This window comes from Papaver somniferum, chromosome 4 (assembly GCF_003573695.1).
Source record: "Papaver somniferum cultivar HN1 chromosome 4, ASM357369v1, whole genome shotgun sequence".
In the NCBI taxonomy this organism is placed as follows: domain Eukaryota; kingdom Viridiplantae; phylum Streptophyta; class Magnoliopsida; order Ranunculales; family Papaveraceae; genus Papaver; species Papaver somniferum.
In genome coordinates, this window is record NC_039361.1 from 133663841 (window position 1) to 133685161 (window position 21321).

General features: G+C 36.5%; 2 protein-coding genes across 2 annotated transcripts; both read left to right on the forward strand.

Moving 5' to 3' along the window:
- Nucleotides 1-506: 506 nt before the first annotated feature.
- LOC113273159 lies at nt 507-2586 on the forward strand. Its single transcript, XM_026522922.1, has 2 exons — nt 507-1098; nt 2489-2586. The coding sequence occupies exons 1-2, from the start codon at nt 507-509 to the stop codon at nt 2584-2586; spliced, it is 690 nt and encodes a 229-aa protein (XP_026378707.1).
- A 5398-nt stretch (nt 2587-7984) lies between these two features.
- LOC113276630 (uncharacterized protein YciO-like) lies at nt 7985-10633 on the forward strand. The gene is made up of 9 exons (XM_026526255.1): nt 7985-8312; nt 8389-8501; nt 8714-8767; nt 8882-8906; nt 9051-9173; nt 9435-9598; nt 9751-9820; nt 9949-10047; nt 10294-10633. Exons 1-9 carry the CDS (start codon nt 8106-8108, stop codon nt 10354-10356), a joined length of 918 nt encoding a protein of 305 aa, XP_026382040.1. The 5' UTR covers nt 7985-8105; the 3' UTR covers nt 10357-10633.
- The last annotated feature ends 10688 nt before the right edge of the window (nt 10634-21321 follow it).

Consider the following 21321-nt stretch of genomic DNA (forward strand, 5'->3'; position numbering starts at 1 on the left):
TGTCAACTTTTGGTAAAGGATCTATTGACAACCTATTAATTTGAAATAGGATCATGGAGTACTATATGTGTTCAAGGTTCTTTATGAGGTAATGTGTCGCTAGATTGTATTCCAAGTGAAGGTAGGAACATATAGAAGTGACAAAATGTCCAAGACTTTTAAAGTTACCAAATCCTTCGTTAAGACGAACTGCTGAACATAATACTTTGTTGAAGATTGAATGGCAGAGGTTCGCATATATACAATCCCTTCGAAAAGGTAATGGGTACACATTTTAAACATTTTCATCTAATGGGTGTTGAAAATTTACAGGAAAATCATGTGACATTGGAGAGTTTGCATCATCCGTTCGATGCAAAAAAAAAAAATACTATTCTCTGCCTACGAGCTGCAAAAGAGCACTGAAAAAGAACATGCTCCAGCGATTCTTCTTCAATACCACAAAACACACACTTAAAATCCAGTTGGCTAATAAGTGTGTGCTGTGTGGTATTGAAGAAGAACCGATGGAGCATGTTCTTTTTCAGTGCTCTTTTGAAGCTCGTGCGTGGCTGTGGATTTCGAATACTTTTGGTTTAACAGCTAACTTTGAGCTTGTTGTGTCCTTCAGGGCAGCTAAGAGTAGAATTAAAATTGTTCTTGATATGTGGTTAGTAGAAAATTTGGTTTTCAGGTCAGAACTGTGGGCTATGCGCAACAATTATGTCTTTGATCGTAAGAAAATGAACTGGAATATTTTCTACAAGCGTGTTCTAAATCTGATTCAAGACTATTCACTCCGGCTTAAGGGAGATATGAAGAACTGTGCGGAAGATATTGTGCTGCTTGATTATTTTCGAGTAGCCCATAGAAGGGTAAAGCATCAGGATCCTGTTGAATTTTTTTGGAATCCTCCTGAAGATAATGAACTTCAGATCTGCTGTGACGGGGCGGAGAAAGGAATTCCAGGCATTGCTGGTGCTGGGGTGGTGGCTAGAGACGCGCATTGTTCAGTACTTGGACCTATGAGTATTGGACTTGGAGTTACTACAAATTACTTGGCAGAGTTATATGGAATTCTAATTGGTTTGGAATGGGCTATGCAAAGGGGTTTTGATCGTATTTTTGTCCGGTCAGATTCATATGGCGTGGTAGAAGCTTTCAAAAATAATTCTATCCCTTGGTTTGCAAAGACTAAATGGATGGTGATTTGTAGACATTATACGTCTATAAGGTTCATTCACACTTATAGGGAGGCGAATTTTCGGCAGATAAAATGGCTAAGCGTGGTTTTTTTTAGCTAATGAGGTGGGAATGCATTTTGATGGAAAACCACATTTTCTAATTTCAGTTGAACAACAAAATGTTTCTTATTTTCGCATTAATTAGTTTACAAGTTTTTGGGGTTGCTGTGACCTCTTTTCTTGTAAATTATTTCATGTAAATTTTGTTATTTATTAATACAAATTTTGACTTATCAAAAAAAAAAGAGGATCGACAACATGACCATGATAGATGAGTCAGGTGGAGCGAAATAGGAGCATGGGGAGACTTTTATGGACGATATTGATTAGTTGATTTCACTGAGATGAGCGCTGTTGACGACATATTTCCAAAAAAATATTTAAACTTCCATGTTCATGTAGAGCATTATCTCATTATAAGCAATGAACCTAAATAAAAAAGTGTCTGCAAGTTAAGATTATATTTCTTTTGTTTGAGCAAATCTCTGGCGGTAAAATATTAAAGGAAAAAAACAAGAAAAAAGAGAGGAAAATCCCAACTATTTTATGACAAACACATATTAAATTATAAGGAGTTGATAAGTATTCAGGACACAAATTATACGATATATTAAAAATGAACCAACATCATGGCCCGTGCCGTTATGACACGGGTTAAGGGCTAGTATATATATAAAAAAAAGTAGAATATACTCCAATGGGGGGTGATGATGAACCCGTTGAAAGCTATGGTTCACTTGTTTAATGTCATGGGACTTGGCAATGAAGAAACCATGGGAATGACTTTTTTTTTTTTCCTCTTCTTCTTCCGAGCATTACGACGAATGTATTCCAACCAAAGAAACAAAAAAAAATACAGTGGGAACATGCTCCCAATTGTGATTATCAGACGACATTCTTTCAGAGAGTATAATAACAAACTTAGGACCCTTAAAAATGAGTTACAGAGCTTGAACAAACAAGATCATTAACTAAACTAGTAGTAGCTTGGCTACCTTCATTTGAAATACTGTTATTTAAACTATCAACCAAAAGAAATTGGCTTATAAAGTTTGGCATTTCCTCATACCAAGTCATAATAAACAGGGAAGATTTCCTTGCCTCTTTTGCCAATTTATAGCTACCTGATTCTTACTTCTTTTTGTGAAATTGAAATCAAAAAAACTTTCACAGTCCTTCAAAATACCCAAATCTTCCTTAATTATGCTTTGATTCTGCCAGATAGATTTTAGATTTTGATAAGTTTCTCAACTTGAACTCTGTAGCTCATGAACTCGCTATGTGGGCTAAGAACAACAATTCTACCATGTACTGGTCTGCCCCTCCTGTTTGGCTTCTACCAACAGTTGAGGAGGACCATTAGCCTTTTTGAAGGCCTTTGATTGAAAAAAAAAAGCCTCTGTTTATATAGGTGTGATTACATGACTTGTCGTACAAGAAATACAATTTCCTTAGCTTTGCGTACAAGACATAACAAACTTAACTAAAGCTGTAAACAGAAAAATAGTATTTCAATAGGAAATAACGACTAAGCTTCATATTCTAACACCCTCCCTCGATCTAAGCGGGCGGCCAGAAACAATATGCTTAAAGCGCAGAAAAGAGAAACGATCTCTCGAAAGATGTTTAGTGAAGACATCAACAATCTTGGTCCTTAGACAAACAAAACGAACAAGTAACTGACAACGTTGAACTCTTTCTCGAACAAAATGATAATCGACTTCAATATGCTTAGTACGAACATGGAAGATTGGATTCATAGTAAGATAGATAGCACCAAGATTATCACACTATAAAACAAGAGGAGTGCAGACTGGAACTTGAAGTTCTTTGAGTAGAGACTCAATCCACATGAGCTCAGCAGTAGCAATGGAAGGTCCCTGGTTCAACCTTTGTACTCGACTTAGAGACAGTTTTGTGATTTCTAGCACTCCAATAAATGATATTCGATACTAAGTAAACACAATAACCACTAGTGGAACGTCTATCAGTTGGATCACCAGCCTAATCAACATCCGTATAGGCTTGGAAACTCAGTTCAAAGAAGAGGATGGCCTGATAAGTAAGACCATAAGAGGAAGTACCTTGCAGATAACACAGAACCTATTGGCAACAAGAAGATGCTTGTCATTAGGATGTTGCATAAATTGACAGACTTTATTAACTGAAAAGGAAAGCTCAGGCCGTGTAGTCAACAAGTACTGAAGACCTCCAACAAGACTCCGATTTTCAGTAGGATTTTTCAAAGGAACCCCACCTTGTGGATTTATCTCAGTAGAAGTAGTAAAAGGAGTACTCACAGGCTTTGCTCCTTGCATATTCTCACACTCCAATAAATCTTTTATTTAACGACGCTGGAAAAGAAACAAACCATCAGGTGTTCTTGTTACTTCAACACCGAGAAAAAGAGACAAATCTCCAAGATCCTTTAGTGAAAATTCCTTGTGTAGAGTGTCAATAAGATGTTGAAAATAATAAGAAGAGGAGCATGTTAATATAATGTCTTCAACATATACAAAAAGATAACTAATATCAGTAGTCGAACGACGAATAAACAAAGAAAAATCGGCTTGGGAAATAACAAAGCCAAGTTGTTGTAGAAAGACACTAAGACGAGTGTACCACGCCATTGGTGCCTGTTTGAGGTCATATAAGGATTTATGCAATCGACGGACATGATCAGGATAATTTGGATCAGTATAGCCAGGAGGTTGCTTCATATAAACCTTTTCCGTAAGGAAACCGTTGAGCAATGCATTCTGGATATCAAGTTGTTGAATCGGCCAGGCAGATGTAAAAGCCAAAGTAAGAACAATACGAATTGCACAAGGCTTTATTCCCGGACTGAAAGTTTCTCCATAGTTCTTCCCTTCACATTGATGAAATCCTTGAGCCACTAGACGAGATTTACGTTGTTCAATAGTTCCATCAACTAGGCGTTTGACACGAAACACCCATTTGGATCCTACCACATTCATATCCGGAGTACGTTTAATATCATACCAAGTGCCATTTTGGAAAAGATAATTATATTGGTCATTCATAGAGTTACGCCATTTATGATATTCCTTTGCCTGCGAATAAAAAGTTGTCTCAAAGAAAGCATCAATAATGATGGCATATTTCGAAGATAAAAGAGCTTTTGGTTTGAAGATATCATCCTTTTCCCTTGTAACCATAGAATGATCATTCTTGGTCGGTGATCGTGAAGCTGGGACAGATTAGTCAATTGAAGTACTGGAAGTAATAGTAGAGACAATAATATCAGATATCAGTTGTTCATGTGCTATATCAGAAGTACCTGACTGAACCTCAGTTGGAAAGGACTGTTGAACTTCCGTAGCTGAGGTAGTAACATGGGAAAGTGAGTCAGAAGGAGAAGACGAAGAAGACTGCTGATAAACCACAGTGGGAGACAAAGTTCACTCTTGTACAACTGCATTTTGAAGCTCTGGTAGAGGTAGTTGTGTCGCATTATTTGCGAGAGTATTGGCAGTTGTTGTGCTGTTATTAGATACTATCATATGAGTATCAGCAGGACGCTGTAGGTGTTCTAAGAATTCTGGCAGGCCAGCAGCAGGAGTAACATGCAAAGCATTAGTGGAACTGCAAACCGGAAAAGGTGAACCAGAAACTTTGGCAAGAACGACAGAAAAACAACGGAGATAGGAGGAGAGGACATGGCTGTAGATACTGGAAATAGAAGTGAAGAAGATGTTACCTGTGAGGTATCCAGAGAAGATGGTAGTACCGAGGAGTTGGAACCTGCAAAAGGAAAAGATGACTCATCCAAAACAACATGACGCGACCAATAAACTCGACCAGAAAGAATGTGCAAACACTTGTAACCCTTGTGATTTGCACAAATCCAAGAAAAACACATGGAGATGACCGGGTTTCAAGTTTATTAGATCGGTAATCTATGAGATGAAGAAAACATAAGCAAGCAAAGACCGAAGAGATATGAAATCTGAGACTCTAGTGAACAAAAATTCAGATGGAGATTTAACACCTGTAGTAACTGAGGGAACACGATTCATACGAAAGTTAGCAATGGAAAAAACATCATACCAAAAGCGAGGCGGAACGAAAGATATAGATAGGAGTGTTAAGCCTGTTTCAACTTTGTGACAATGTCGTCTTTCTGCAAGAACATTTTGAGTAGATGTATGGGGACAAGTAAGGCGATGTTGGGTACCATTTTATTGCAGAATTTTAGTGAGTTTCTTGTATTTAATAATGTTATCATTTTGGAAAGTTTTTATTTCTCAACCAAAGAGAATTTGCACTTGTCGATAAAATACGTCAAGGATACTAATAACATCAGATTTTGTGTATATAGGGTAAATCCAAGTGAAACGACTAAAAGCATCAACAAAAATAATTTAGTATAGTACCTCATTAAATAAAAGTGGAGCAGGACCCCAAACATCTGAAACAATAAGATCCAAAGGATTTTCAGAAACTATAGTACTAGCGGGAAAACTAAGTTTATAACTTCTAATGCCTAAACATGACTGACGCATGAGAATTTTACAGCAGAAACAGGTAAGATGTGCTTCGAGACAATGGCTTTGACAGTTTTGATCATTGGATGCCCCAAACGAGAGTGCCATGTTTGTAAAGAAGTACGTTCACGAACAATAGCAGAAACAGATGAAACGGGAAGAAGAGTATAAAGACCATCCTTATTAAGCATTCCTAGAAGTACTACCTCCCAAGTTTAGCGATCCTTCACAAGGAAAAAAGAGTCGTAGAATTTAAAGAAGACATTATTATCAAGGCAGAATATAGAGACAGATAACAGATTTTGTGAGAGATGTGGAACATGAAGAACATTAGGGAGAAAAACTTACTAGTAGGAGTAGAAAGAATACCATCACCAGTATTGGAAATCAGCAAGGATGAACCTCTATCTATTCGAATATGATCAGGTCAGTTGTACTCATAATGAATGTGTAAGTTGCTGATATCATTGGTCATATGGTTCGTCACACCATTATCGGGAAGCCAGTCATAGGCGTAAGCAGAATGGTGAGAAGTAGCATATGCAGCAAAAGCATTGGAAGAAGGCCTTTTCCCCATATTAGCATTATTTTTGAAGGGTGGACGTTTCTCATAAGGAGGGTAAGTCACTGTATCCAGCCTCTTTCGACAATATCGAGTATTGTGATAGGTTTTATCACATATTTGATACATAACAGCTAGTTTCCCATCCCTTGTAAGAGGAACATCCACAATACGATTCACAAAGGCAACATTAACAAGTGGTTGAGAGAGAGCAACCTGATTCTACGCGCAATGACACGAAGATCATAAGACAACAACATGGATTCAAAGCATCAGCAGTAATAACACCCATAGTGGTGATTAAGGAGCTAACAATTGATCCATATGATGAATCAAGACCCTTAACAACATAATGACGAAATTCTTTGTCAAAAACTTCAACACCACTAGCAGAAAGAGAATCCACAATATTTTTAATTGATTGAATGTAATCAGACATAGTTGAGTTTCCTATCTTGATTGATGAAAGAGACTCCTTAAGATGAATAAGATGAGCATCGGTTTTAGATGCAAAGAGAGCATCAAGTTTGGTCCAGATTACAAAAGAAGTATCACGCGCCTTAACTTTGGCTAGGATTGGAGTAGTGAGAGAAGACATAATCCAACCGAGAAGAAGTTTATCTTTGCGCCTCCAAGACAAAAATAGTGGGTTAGGAATTTCATTAAGGAGAGCTGGTTGGATTTCGAGAGAACCATCAACATATTTTTTCTAAATCACATCCTTGTAAATAAGGCGTAAACTGAGCTTCCCATAACATATAATTATGACTAGCTGAAATAGCACCATGGAGGCGTTCAAAAGGTGCTTGATCTACAGATATAGAAGACTTGGCAGAGAAAGTCATTGAGGGAGACATAGAACAAATAGTGGAAGAAGACATCGAGGAAGATTAAGAAGATACATTAGCCATGTCGAAAAAGATGAAGTAAGAAAAGAGAAAGATAAAAAGAAACCCTAAACAGGTCGTATATATGAAGGGTCGACCAGTCTGATACCAAGACAAATTTTAGATTTTAATAGGTTTTTCAACTTGAGAAAACCAAAGATAAAGCAATAGTTAGATAGATGTGATTACATGACTTGTCTTACAGGAAATACAATTGCCTTAATTAGCTTGGCGTACTAGATCATAACAAACTTAACTAAAGCTATAAACAGAAAAACAATATTTGAACAGGAAATAAAGACTAAGTTTCCTATTCTCTAACACAGCCAGACCACATTGAATCATTTCCATCAACAAACTTCAGTATCCTCTCACAATCTCTTTCCATCCAGAAATTCATGAAACCTCCTCCTTAGCTCATTTTGCTTCCCGCAGCATAACTAATACTTCTGCTTTTTCTGGATATGCAATTCTGAATATTCCTGACTTAGTTTTAATTCCTTCTCCTGCACAATTCCTTTGAATTAGTCCAAATCCATCTTTTGAATCAGAAGAAATTCATGAAGCATCAAAATTTAATTTATTGCTGTTCAAAACTGGCTTCATCCAAGAAGTTATTGGTTCAGATTTTCCTACATCTTTGATAGTTTGTTTTGTCGGTTAAAAACATCTCTAACGTATGAATTGGTGCGCCTCCAAACAAACTGGCACCCGTTGTTCCCTTCAATTCAGATGCATTAGTATTGCCACCGGTCACTTGCCAGCGGTGGCTCGGTTCAACATTATCGACTTCCTGGCAGATTATGTTGGTGGGACCCACCAAGAAAGTTGAATTTGCTTCTGATGGATGATAGGTTAGAACTCAGGGAAAGACAAGTCGCAGAGTCTCACTCTCTACATTTTAGTCTGTAAAAGATTCTCAAAAATGGGGTTAGAGGTGGTCAAAATTGGTGGAGTAAGCCCTAATTCCTTATCTTTCAGTAGCTCAGTCACAAAATCCCCCCTTGTTCCCTTCAATTTGAAGGCAGTAGTATTGCCACTGACGCCACAAAGAAAACTTAGTGGATTATGTACAGCAACAACTAAACGAAACCCTAAGCGCCTCAAATACTCAGCGCCTCGCTTTTCAAGGGTAACCCTCTCTTCTCTCATTCTATCTACATCATTTTATGTGTATCAAACTCTAATGAATGCTAGAGTACGAGCAGGGAGAACTGTTATATGTGGAAGTTGATCAATCTGGAGATGATACTTGGAAATTGGAACCCGTTGTTAAACTTTTGAAAGAAGGAGCTGTTGGAGTCATTCCTACTGATACTGTGTATGTTCTTACATAACCCCATTTTACTATAATTTTTTTTGTTTTTGTACCCCCAACTATTTTCATTTTTAACATAAGTTGTTATATATTTTGGTTTATGCTGAAATTTTATCTCCTGTAGATTGTTTATGAAGTAGGTTTTGATAACTGATCGCTCATTCTTTACTTGATTAAGTAGAACTATTTGTATGTTAAATGAATTGTGTAATCAGGTATGCAATTGTTTGTGATTTGAGAAGTCAGTCATCCATTGAGCGTCTCCGGAGGTGATTTCCTTGTTTATTTTTTATTTTTCTGGGCGCAGTTGGTTGGTTTTGGGTTACTTCTTGCTTGATTATTTTGTTAATATGTTGTTTTTTGTTGTTGTTTAACATTTGCAGAATCAAAGAAATAGAGACATCAAAGGTAAAATGTGTTACAGCTCCCTTCCATCAACATTTTCATGCGCTGCGAAAGGCATTTTGGTCCTTAAGATGCTTTTACTGATAATTGTAAATATTGCTTTTTATTTAACATTGTTTCTCTAACAACTTTTTATCATGAATGCAGCCCCTTAGTATCTTATGCCATTCTCTTCGGGACATAGATACTTACACATTGGGATTTCCGCGTGGTAATGGTCAAGGTTCAACAAACGTCTTTCGAGTGGTTAAGCACTGCTTGCCGGGGCCTGTAAGTGCTTTTTTATTTCGATAAAACTGTTAGTAATAGTAAGATTGGGACATTAAGTGTGATCAATAAAAGAGCAAATTTGAGGCACTCACCAGTCACATCCAAGGGAAATTCGCCAAAACTGCACATTGTTACTGGTAACTTAAATGCAGTGGGAGCAGAATTGGGTGTGTCATTGAGTTTGAATACTTTGGATTTCATCTTAACTTTTCTACATAACGAAAATGGCTATTAAGTCTATATTCTTGTTGTAAATGACAGTACACTTTCATCTTACCTGCAAGCAAAGAACTACCTAAACAGTGTATAAGAAATGGAATAACCCCTAAATACGCAGCACGGAAGACTGTTGGAATTCGCATGCCTGATGATGCTGTGTGTCAAGCAATCCTTGAAGAGATGGGTGCACCTTTAATTTCCACAAGGTGATTAGGAGAATTTCAGCTATTCGGAATTGTCGAATTGTCCTTAATTTTTTTTCTTGGATGCTACTGATGGTGTTCAAGCACCTATAGTATTTTTGTTACTTGTTGTATCGATCTTCTATCCCTGAACTGCATTCACATTTTTTCATCAGTGTCAAGTGGGCAAAGGGAGAGGAGTGGATCTTAGACCCAGTTGCAATAGCCGATGTTTATGGACCAATGGTGCTCTTTGGTTCCGGTTAAATAATTTAATTACTGTCGTTCAACTATGATTTGTGGATGTGGGGAATTGTTATGTTATTCACTTATTCAGTCAATCTTCATGAATTGATATTCTTCCACTATTTCAGGGTATTGATTTTGTTGCTGCTGCCGGCGTTAGAGTAGCCGACCCTTCAACTGTTGTGGATATGACTGGAGATTCTCCGATAATTCTTCGTCAGGGAAAGGTAATGCGAAATTCTACTCTTCCAGAACAACTCTGTAAACATTGATAGGACCATACCTTCACTTCATATCTTTGAGAGATGTGATAACAGAAACATGAGAAGAGTAATACCTTGAAATGATTTGTGAGTCAGAGAAAGATGAGAGAAGTCTACTTGTGAATCTTAATTTCTTTTTAACATTATTTGTGACCCAAGGATTTTCCCTGGTTTAGGGGTTCAAAAGTTAACATCTCTTCATCTGTGCAGGGACCCAAGCAAGACTGGATGATAGTAAAGGAGGATGAAGATTCCACAACGTCCGTCTCATAGGTTGTTCTGCATCTTAAATGCATTAACATTGTACAACGTTTGCAGAGGAAAGAGACTGGTGTGCCAAACAAACTTAGGTCTATTTTGCTTTGGAGTTGTTACATTTACAGAAGAAATTTCCACAATCATGTACAAATGCTTGTAAATAAATACAGGGAAGATACATTTTGAGAACAGGATTGAGGGGCCTTATATACAACTTTTATTTTGGTTTTCTTGTGCAAGAGATTTGTCTTCAACTAAACTTGATGATGAAACTAATTTTACCAGCATTTTTAAATTTAGTCCCGAGTGGTTTGTTGGTTACAGAGCACTAACACCAGTGCAAACGTGTTTTTCTGGTTTTGAAGCTTTGGAATGCCTGGAGTCTCTGGACTCCTGATGCATCTCTGGTACCCAAGATTAATATGGACCTCGCCTTCCACTCAAGACTGATGCAACTGTGGTTTTGCTAAACCGCACCCCTCTCAGTGTTTTAATAAGCAACACACTGATGCAATCGATGTCGACATGTGTACCCAATACACGGTTTTCACATAAGATTTTGATGATTTTGTGCGGGATGGCATTTGAATTTTGTTCTGCCATTTGAGGATAAAAATCTCCCATGAATCTCCCATAATATGCGAGTTGCAAAAAAAGATTGGATAGAGGAGCCCTGCAAATCGGCAAAAACCGAGTCAACTCGATTTTCAAAATTTGGTTGATTAATTCATTTTTAAATCTCTCATCTCTGGGATTTCTGTTGGAATATTTTCAACACCGCTTACCAAAGGGGGGTCCTGGGGGGCATCGCCCCCCAGGCTGTGGTCGACCTGACAGGTCAGGTCGTGGGGGTCCAGGGGAGACCGCCCCTGGTGGGGGTTTCAAGGGGGCAACGCCCCCGGAAGAATTTTTTGAACTGACGGTTTTATTTGGCCGATAAAAGCCTGTTCGAAAATTTCGAATCCAAAAGACACCATTGATGTCTGTTGATGAAGGAACCCGACGTTTCGTGAATAGAAACCTGTTGGCGAATAAAAACCTATTCCCAACAGGTGCAAAACCCTTTATAAATAGCCTCTCCCAGTTTCGTTTAAACATATAAGAAAAATCAATCTGTTTTCTCTGTTTCAAAAAGCATCATCAGAAATCAGAAATCTCTTTGTGTGTTCTTGATTGAATCAAGGGGTACAAACCTTGAATTCAGTTTTCGTTGCAGGGCTTTCATTGTATCCTGAAGGCAATATTTCGCATACCTGTTGTAATCGCCAATTGTTATTGGGAGGGTAGAAATATTTGTCTAAAAGAAATTTATACAAGCCTTGAAAGTTTTGGAGTGCAACACTTTCTTCTCTGATTCATTCATCCTTTGTGAAACCCAATTTTTTCCAACAATTTCTTCATCTAGATGTTTCTTTAATCCTTTCCTAACCTTTCCTTTGTTGTTTAAATCTTGTTCTCGTTTATGGAGTTTTTCAGTTTAATAATTTGAGGTCTGTTTTGCCAAAGTGGCTAATTTTCTTTGCGCAATTCATGAAAACTAGATTTTGTGCCCGTGCTACGCACCGGGCTGCTTCGCAAACCATCCATCATCATTTTTTGTTTGTCACCCAGTCGTGTATTTTTTAATTTGATGTAGCGGGGCTTCATTCCGTCCCGTCTCGTCGCTTAGGAGCTTTGATTTGGTGTGACTCGACTTCGCCCCGCCTTGTAAGATATTTACAAAATCCAAGTGATTGGAATGACCGAAAACTAAACATTTTAAAATTCAAAATTAAATCATTTGAGACTTGCCCAGTAAAATTGCCATTGATATATTCAAGTCACATTGTAAGTCACATTGAGCACTATCAACCCAGAAGGTGTACCTTAAGCCATAGGACACGGCTACGGTGGGAAGGAAGTAATAGTTCCAGCACTATCAGCCCAATCGAGCAACAAAAAAGAACGATTTTTTGGGACCATGGTTTTTTTGGAGGACCATGGTTTTATTTTGAGTAAAGACATTAGAAGTAAATCTAGGTCATTCCTTATCTAGATGTTTATATTAATACCTAAATTATCCTCATGATTAATTTTGGGTAATGATTAGTTAGTATTAATAATAGTTAGTATAATGATTAGTGAGATGATTAAGTTAAAGATAATTAGTGAGATTGAAAAATCAGATGGGTTTTCTTTTTAGAAGAAGTAGAATTATTGAGAGAGTAAAGTTAGAGAAGATGAAGAAGGAAAACATGAAAAACGATGGATTTTACCAACCACAACCGGAGGAAGGGTATTTGGGTACCCAGGTACGATTCAAACTTAGATAATGTTGGTTAAATTGCTCCAAATTTTCAAAAAACTGTAAATTTTTAGAGTAGATTTGGGCTTGTTCGGTTACCTTATGTGAAGAACAGGTTACCGAACTTATCTGAAAGTGTAGTTCGGTTACTTCTTCCAAACACGCAGGTTACCGAACTCGCTCTTTAATGGAGGTTTTAGTCGTTCGGTAAACAGACATGTTACCGAACTTTGTTTATGGGATTTACAGAGTAATGTTAGGTTGGTTCGCAAACTTTAACCCAACAACATATCTAACCGAACTCCACATGTATGGAATTAGTGAAGAGTTCGGTTTGTCAAGATTTTTTGCGAACAAACCTAACAAAGTAGGTAAAGTTCGGTTAAATCATAACTCAACATAGTGGGAAAAATAACACAGTTCGGTTACATTTTTTTTTTGTATTATGGGTAGAGTTCGGTTACTAACTAGTTTTAGAATGTTTTGCGAACCAACCGAACACAATATATTGGTTTTAAATGAGGAGTTCGGTTAAAACTATTTTTTGCGAAACAATCGAACACAATATATTGGTTTTCAATGAGGAGTTCGGTTAAAACTATTTTTTGCGAACCAACCGAACTCGGAGTTCGGTTACGAAAAAATAAATTCGTGATAACCGAAGTGTTCTTCGTGTTCTTGGTTTCAGATTGTTCGGTTACAAAACTAGTTTTTTTTTTAAAACTATTCCTAACAGAACATGCCACTTTAACTTCCATTTAAACCATATTTTGATGATTTCTACTCAATTTACCCTATCAAAAACGAATTAAAAACGATTGATGGGTTTTTCAATCGAACGAGGAACGTCAAGGAAAGAGAGAAGAAGAAGAGAATATTTTTTTTTTCAAAACTAAAAAATTTCGATTTCCCTCCAATTTTTGTTTTTAATTTTGATTTTGGTTAATAGATTCATTTAGATTAGATGTATATGATTAGATTTATATAGTTATTAGGTTAGTTTTAATTTAAATTAAAATAAAGGGTAAATGTGTATTTACCTAACTTTAGGACACTCCTTATAAATACAGGGAGGTCGGCCTAATAAGACCATGGTCCCCAAAAAACCATGGTCCCTAAAAAATCGTTCACAAAAAAACACCATCGGCCCACAACATGAGTTAGATGAATTTTCTATTATTGGAGATTATCTATCCCATTTTAAGAACGTACCTCGTATTCTAAATTCCAGCACTTCTGAATTTGTGTACATTGTTCATTTAAGCAGCATATGCGTTTCCTGTGGTAACCAAGATTCTAACCGTTTTATGTTAACAACTTCTCGATGCAACATTAGCAAGGTACCTTTCTGTGGGTATTGCAGAGTTTGCTGCTTCACTTACAATCACAATATCTACGGCGGTTTTTCTTCAATGGACAGAACATACGGATACAAATATTCCTCACATAGGACCAGCTAAAATAATAGTGGTATTACGAAAGAAGCTATACATGATAAAACTGACCAAAGGGTTCACATCAAAAGAACGTACAACACACATTTGCAGAGTGTTGTTCACAATAAGGGTCATATCGACAGTAGATTCAATAGAAATTACAAAAATAAAACAATCAAACAAGAAATTTCCAACGTACCACCGATACTGAAGAGAACTGCTCCACGTTCGCAGGTAGACGACCTTTTCTATTAGAATTAGAATTAAAGTCCATATATACACAGTTATGCATAAAGATATTGTTGTTCAAACTATAAAGAACTGTAACTGTGTGATTTCGCATCATCATTTCAGTTCTGAAATTACCATTAATTCCAATTGTTTAGCAGCCAGCTTGCAGGGGACAAATCTAATATACCCATGCACTTACTGGAACAATAAGATAAATTGATTCAGGTGGGATTCTTACCATCAATTTCCAGCATATTACCAACAGAATTTGATAAACCTTAGTCTTAAGCATCAAACATGTTGGTGCTAAATCGACAACAGTAGAGAAATTGATAGATTATGCTATCTCATCAAAGAGCTCCACTCAATTTAATCGACAGCAACATCCTAAATCCATCACCAGTAACATAATTCTTCTCAGAATCTTCTCTCTCTGTAGTCGACATCAGCATAAAATCACAGCATATCAACTCAAATCGGTGAAGGAATAGTACCCTCCTCTTCTAATTCTTCATCCATGTCTATAACTCAATTCAATCCCATATCAGTTTCATCATCCTCAGATCCTCTTTTTGACATCAAGAACACCTCCAATTTCTGTTGCAACTGTAACAATAAAATATTCAAAGAAGATGTTAGAAATAAATTTCTGAAACGCTTAAATAAACATTCAATGGAATCAACAAACAGAGGACAGATTCACGTGTTCAACACGCTGTCCTTAACACGATAGTTGACCGGTACGCCTCAAGAATGAGTGATGCCTATACCCTGTGGTCAAGTCGTATCCAGGATAAAACTTCCCGTTGCATATATTGTTAGCACTACAATACTTGCCCACTCATACGAACTCAACAGCAGTGGCACAAAAAATAAAAACCACACAGAGGGACAAAGACGAAAAGAAGAGGATAGTAGCTCTTCTGGACACAAATTGGAATGAAGAAACCAAAAGGTTTATATAGTGGAGAAGAGAGATAATCGAGAATAATGTGCATTAAGAGTGAATTAAAGAGAATATAATTTTGTAATAAAACCAAAATAAATTTTCATTAATTCAAGATTTTCCAAAACGGTAAAAAACAGTTACGCAATTAACTGCACATTATGTCGACATAAAAATAAAAACGGAAATAAATAAATCCTCTCCAAGTCATACGTCCCCACATTAAATACAAAATTTATTTGATATTAGAATATTTAAAGAAATATTTCAAAATAATTTTGTCCGAAAAGATACGTCTTGGTTGACATATGTCCACGGCGTAAGAACGAGCCCGAGCCTTAAGCCCAAGCCTTAGTGAAAACAAGTATTGTTTGCCCCACCCGTTCCACCCACATTGTTTGTCTGACTATCCATAAAGGAATAGTTAAATAGTGGAGCTCCTCTTTAGTTATACCCTATGTAGAACTAAAGGTCATATTTCATTCACTCATAAGAAAATGAGAAAGTGCCCTTAGAGGCTCAAAGGTCCTAAGTTCCATTCCCACCAAGACTACAAAACCGAAACAATAAAACTCATTTTCTCCAACAATCCCCTACATGAATGAAATACCGATAGAAATCAGAAAACGAAAAGCGAGAAATACCACTTAGGAAAGAGGTGTCCATGAGGTCTTGAACCTTTGCTTGGTGAGAAATTGCCGGAACTACTTGATGGACAGTGAACTCGATGTTTTGAACTGCCATCTTTTGGTGTAATCCGCGATAATAACCACACGTGATATCTCTCTAGGTGCTGTCGAGTTCGTGCCGTTGTGTCCTTTTTCGCCCTGGACAAATCCCGTTTCTCAGAATGCTCTAGAGAATCAGCTCTATTCTCATAGGAAGCAACCCACTTCCACATTCAGATAAGTGAGTTTCATCAAGAGTGTTTACTGTTACACACCACTTCAATCTTAAATTGAAACTATAGAACTCATTAACACTTAGTTAAAAGTCATCCTTCACATGCAGTCACACTATCACGTCTACACCATAGGGAAGGGGCAGAGAATGAAATTCTCTGATAGTGTTTACCTTGACCCACCAAAAATTAGTTGTCTCATTCAAAACCTTGATCTTGGGATCTCCAGTCAGCAAGGTTGAGTATCCTTCATGGAAAGTTTATTTAATGAGCTTAAGCCCAATCCCCTTTGATGCATTATTAACTATCTCTTTGGACAAACCTTTCGTCAAAGGGTCTGCGATATTATCCTTGGACATAATCCAATCAATGGAAATAACGCCAATTGAAATTAGTTATTGTTAGCTTTAGATATTACTGCTTGGCTAACACAAAGTATAGATATATCTGGCACAGGCCTATGCCAGAGAGGAATGTCTTCTAAAAAGCATCTTAGTCACTCGGACCCCTCTCATTCTTTATCTAACGTAATACTCTCAAATTCCATAGTGAATTTGAGTAAAACATGTCTGTTTGGAAATCTTCCAAAAATAGACCCTCAAACTAGAGAGAAAATATATCCACTCGTAGATTAGACTCCTCTGAGTTAACTATCCAGTTAGCATCACAAAATCCCTCAAGGACAACAAGATACCTTTCATAAACCAAACAAAAGGTAATAGAGTAATTTATGTACCATATTACTCTACTAAGTGTATCCCAATGCGCTTGCTCTGGATTACAGGTTATATCTACCTAACTTACTCACAATATAGGCAATGTCTGGACTCTTATAGTTCATTAAATTCATCAAACATCCTATAACTCTTGAGTATTCAAGTTAAGATACTCCTTACCCTTATTTATCGTGAGTCTATAAGAAGAATCGTACGGAGTACAAGCATGATTACAATCATACTGATTGAATCTCTTAACCATAAATTCAACATAATGAGAACAACTAACACTAAATAATTGATTATCTTGTAATCCTCATCCCTAAGATTACATCAACAGGGCCTAAGTCTTTCAAGTCAACGTTCTCATTCAGCGCATGTTTTTAGTGGAATTAATCACATCCATATTTTTATCAAGTATAAGCACATCAGCAACATACATACAATCACACAGGAATCCTCAACAAGTTACTTGTAAATATACTTATTGCATTCATTAACTTAAATCCACTACTCATTATCATGTGATCAAATTTTCATATCACTTTTTTAGAAAAAAAACCATACAAAAATTTGTTCAACTTACAAACTTTGTCTTCATAACCTTTCACTACAAAGTCCTCAGGTTGGTCAATGTAAATTTCTTTATCTAATTCACGTTTCTAAAAAAGTTTTCTTAACATCCATCTGATGTATCTCTAAGTTTTTTATGACAACAATAGCAATTAGCATCTCAACGGAAGTAATTTTCGTCACATGTGAATAAGAATCAAGGAAATTTACACCTTCTTTCAGTTTATAGCCTTTAGCTACCAACCTAGCCTTATATTTTTTCATAGTTCCATCTACCTTACGTTTCCTCTTAAAGACTCATTTACATCCTATGGTCTTACTCCCTGGAGGTAAACTAGCAAGCTCCCAAGTCTGGTTCAGATGGACTGAGTCCATTTCACTAAATGAGGCTTCTTACCAGAATGGGGTTTCAGTAAATGTTATGGCTTCTTTACGAGTTTGAGGATCAGTCTCGGCTAGTTTTACGAAGTCAGGTCCAAAGGAAGTTTTGGTTTTAGCCCCTTTACTTCTCCTAAGATGAATTTCTATTTCATCTTCCTCTAAAGGTAAAGTCTGACTGGTTGAAGGGACATCTAGGGGATCAACACCTCTCTTACGAGAGTCAAATTTTAATGGAAAAATATTTTCAAAAAACACAGCATCCCTAGATTCCATAATAGTAATCACACCAGTTTCAGAAATTTCAGAACTCACAAACTTAAATCTATATGCAGTAGTATGCTCTGGATACCCTATGAAGAGTCAACAGATTTTGGTCCTATCTTGGTTGTTTTAGGTTTAGGGATGACAACCTTAGCCGAACACCCCCACACTTTGAAGTATGAAAAATAAGGTTGTCTACCTTTCCACAGTTCATATGGAGTTTTATCTGATCCTTTAAAGGATACTCTATTCAGGATATAGCAGGATGAGAGGACAACTTTCCCCCACAAGTTCGAAGGTAATCCTGAACTAATTAACATGGCATTCATCATCTCCTTAAGGGTACGGTTCTTACGTTCATCTACTCCATTAGACTGAGGTGAATAAGGAGGGGTAACCTCATGTATTATGTCATGTTCTACATAGAAATATTCTACAGGAATTCTGTATTCACCACCACGGTCAGACCTAATGGTTTTCAAGGTAGTATTCAGTTGGTTTTCAACTTCTAGTTTATACATCTTAAAGGCTTCTAAGGCATCATCCTTACCTCTAAGCAAATATAAATGACAATACCTCGTACAATCGTCTATAAAAGTAACAAACCATTTCTTACCACCTCTAGTTTGAACGGATTTCAAGTCAACTAGGTCCGAGTGAATTAATTCTCAGGGTTTAGAATTTCTATGAACATTTTTGCTAAAAAGGTTTTTCTAGCATATTTTGATTCTACGCAAATTTCAAATTTGTGTTCTTTTTCCAAACTAAATTTGGGTATGCAGCCTACATTAGCTAGTTTATGCATTAACTTATAATTTAATCAAAGTCTACCATGCAAAACATTCAAACACACACAAAATATTAAAAATGTTCACTTCATCAATTTTCCTTTAAGCTTCTATAAACCCTAAGTCATATAACCGGCGCTTGAAAAATCATTTCCCTTAGTTACGACAAGTTTTTTTACTGATTTATTTAATATATTAAATCTTTTACCATCTTTAGTATAACAAGATACAAGATTCTAGCTTGCATATGCCCGGAACATGAAAATTCATTCAATGTGAGAATGTTATAGATATGAGCTTCTGCTCGACCTTTCCCTTTTACGCAACCTCTGTCGCAAATGAGTTACTCATATAGAGTTTCTCAATATCCCTTATTCTCAGATAAGAGGTGAACATGTATTTGTTTTAACAAACATGCTTAGTGGCTCCAGAGTCCATTCCAGTCTCTCACATAGGTTTTCATGCCACTAAACTCTTTCTAGTTTGTTTCAACTAAATTAGCATTAACTTTCTGCTTATTAAGGTTTTATGTCGTCTACACATTAATGTCATTTGACCAGGAATTTTACAAACATAACAAACACCCTTTATTAAAGTAATGCTAGATTTAGGTGTGTGAAACATACCTTTGTTACGAGAGCTATGCAAAGTGTTGCATTTGATGTTCTCACATTTGCCATCTTTGGAAGATTTATTTTCAGCCACATGCGCCTATTAGCCATGTCCCTTGTAGATAGAACCTTTATTCACAAACCACAATTCTGAATCAGAAAATAAAATATGAATTTTGAAGATAGCATCTATATTTACAAAATTTGTTTAAACCACCATTTCAAAAAAAAACTTATGGTTCTGTTCGTCAGAATTTTTCAGGAACATTTCTCTGTTTTGTAAAATATCGAAAAAATAATTTTACAACTCCAAAAATTCTGAAATTTTACGTGGGTAACTATCAAGATGTCTACTACATTATTCCAAAAGGGTTTATCAGAATTATTTCTAGGTTAAGAGATAAAATTGAAACTCTACAGCTGACCAAAACTTCATTTTTTGCTTTTGCACTCCACAAATAACATCCATGATTGTTGGGTGCAATAATTAAATACAAGGAACAATCACATAAACAAAAATTATTGATATTTATCTCCTTTATAATGGAAGTGATCGGTTTGACAAAACGGATGAGCTCCCCAAAATTTTTTTCTGACCCATCAACATAGTTCTTACCCATTGTTATAGATAGAAAAGACTATCGTGTTAAGATTTTTGCAACTGTAACAATAAAATACTCAAAGAAGATGTTAGAAATAAATTTCTGAAATGCTTAAACAAACACTCAATGGAATCAGCAAACAGAGGACAGAGTCACATGTTCAACACGCTGTCCTTAACACGATAATTGACCGGTACGCCTCAAGAATGAGTGATGCCTATACCATGTGGTCAAGTCGTATCCAGGATAAAACTTACTGTTTCAAATATTTTTAGAACTACAATACTTTCCCACTCATACGAACTCAACAACAATGGCACAAAGAATAAAAACCACACAGAGGGAGAAAGACGAAAAAAAGAGGATAGTAGCTCTTCTAGACACAAATTGGAATGAAGAAACCAAAAGGTTTATATAGTGGAGAAGAGAGATAATCGAGAATAATGTGCATTAAGAGTGAATTAAAGATAATATAATTTTGTAATAAAACCATTATTTTCGTTAATTCAAGATTTTCCAAAACGGTAAAAAACAGTTACGTAATTAACTGCACATTATGTCGACATAAAAATAAAAACGGAAATAAATAAATCCTCTCCAAGTCATACGCCCCCACATTAAATACAAAATTTATTTGATATTAGAATATGTAAATAAATATTTCTAAAGAATTTTGTCAAAAAAGATACGTCTTCGGTGACCTATGTCCACGGCGTAAGAACGAGCCCGAGCCTTAAGCCCAAGCCTTAGTCAAAACAAGTATTGTTTGCCCACCGTTCCACCCACATTGTTTTTCTGACTATCCATAAAGGAATAGTTAAATAGTGGATCTCCTCTTTAGTTATACCCTATGTATAACTAAAGGTCATATTTCATTCACTCATAAGAAAATGAGCAACTGCCCTTAGAGACTCAAAGGTCCTAAAATCCATTCCCACCAAGACTACAAAACCGAAACAATAAAACTCATTTTATCCAACAATCCCCCACATGAATGAAATACCGATAAAAATCAGAAAACGGAAAGCGAGAAATACCACTTAGGCAAGAGGTGTCCATGAGGTCTTGAACCTTTGCTTAGTGTGAAATTGTCGGAACTACTTGATGAACAGTGAAAGCGATGTCTTGAACTTCCATCGTTTGGTGTAATCCGCGATTATAACCACACGTGATATCTCTCTAGATGATGTCGAGTTCGTGTCGTTGTGTCCTTTTTCGCCCTGGACAAATCCCGTTTCTCAGAATGCTCT

Coding starts and splice junctions, on each gene's coding strand:
- LOC113276630 (XM_026526255.1), top strand. CDS start 8,106: ATGGGGTTAGAGGTGGTCAAAATTGGTGGAGTAAGCCCTAATTCCTTA. Junction 8,313..8,388: donor CAGCGCCTCGCTTTTCAAGG/GTAACCCTCTCT, acceptor GAGTACGAGCAG/GGAGAACTGTTATATGTGGA. Junction 9,174..9,434: donor AGCACTGCTTGCCGGGGCCT/GTAAGTGCTTTT, acceptor TGTAAATGACAG/TACACTTTCATCTTACCTGC.
- LOC113273159 (XM_026522922.1), top strand. CDS start 507: ATGGAGCATGTTCTTTTTCAGTGCTCTTTTGAAGCTCGTGCGTGGCTG. Junction 1,099..2,488: donor TATGCAAAGGGGTTTTGATC/GTATTTTTGTCC, acceptor TGAACTCTGTAG/CTCATGAACTCGCTATGTGG.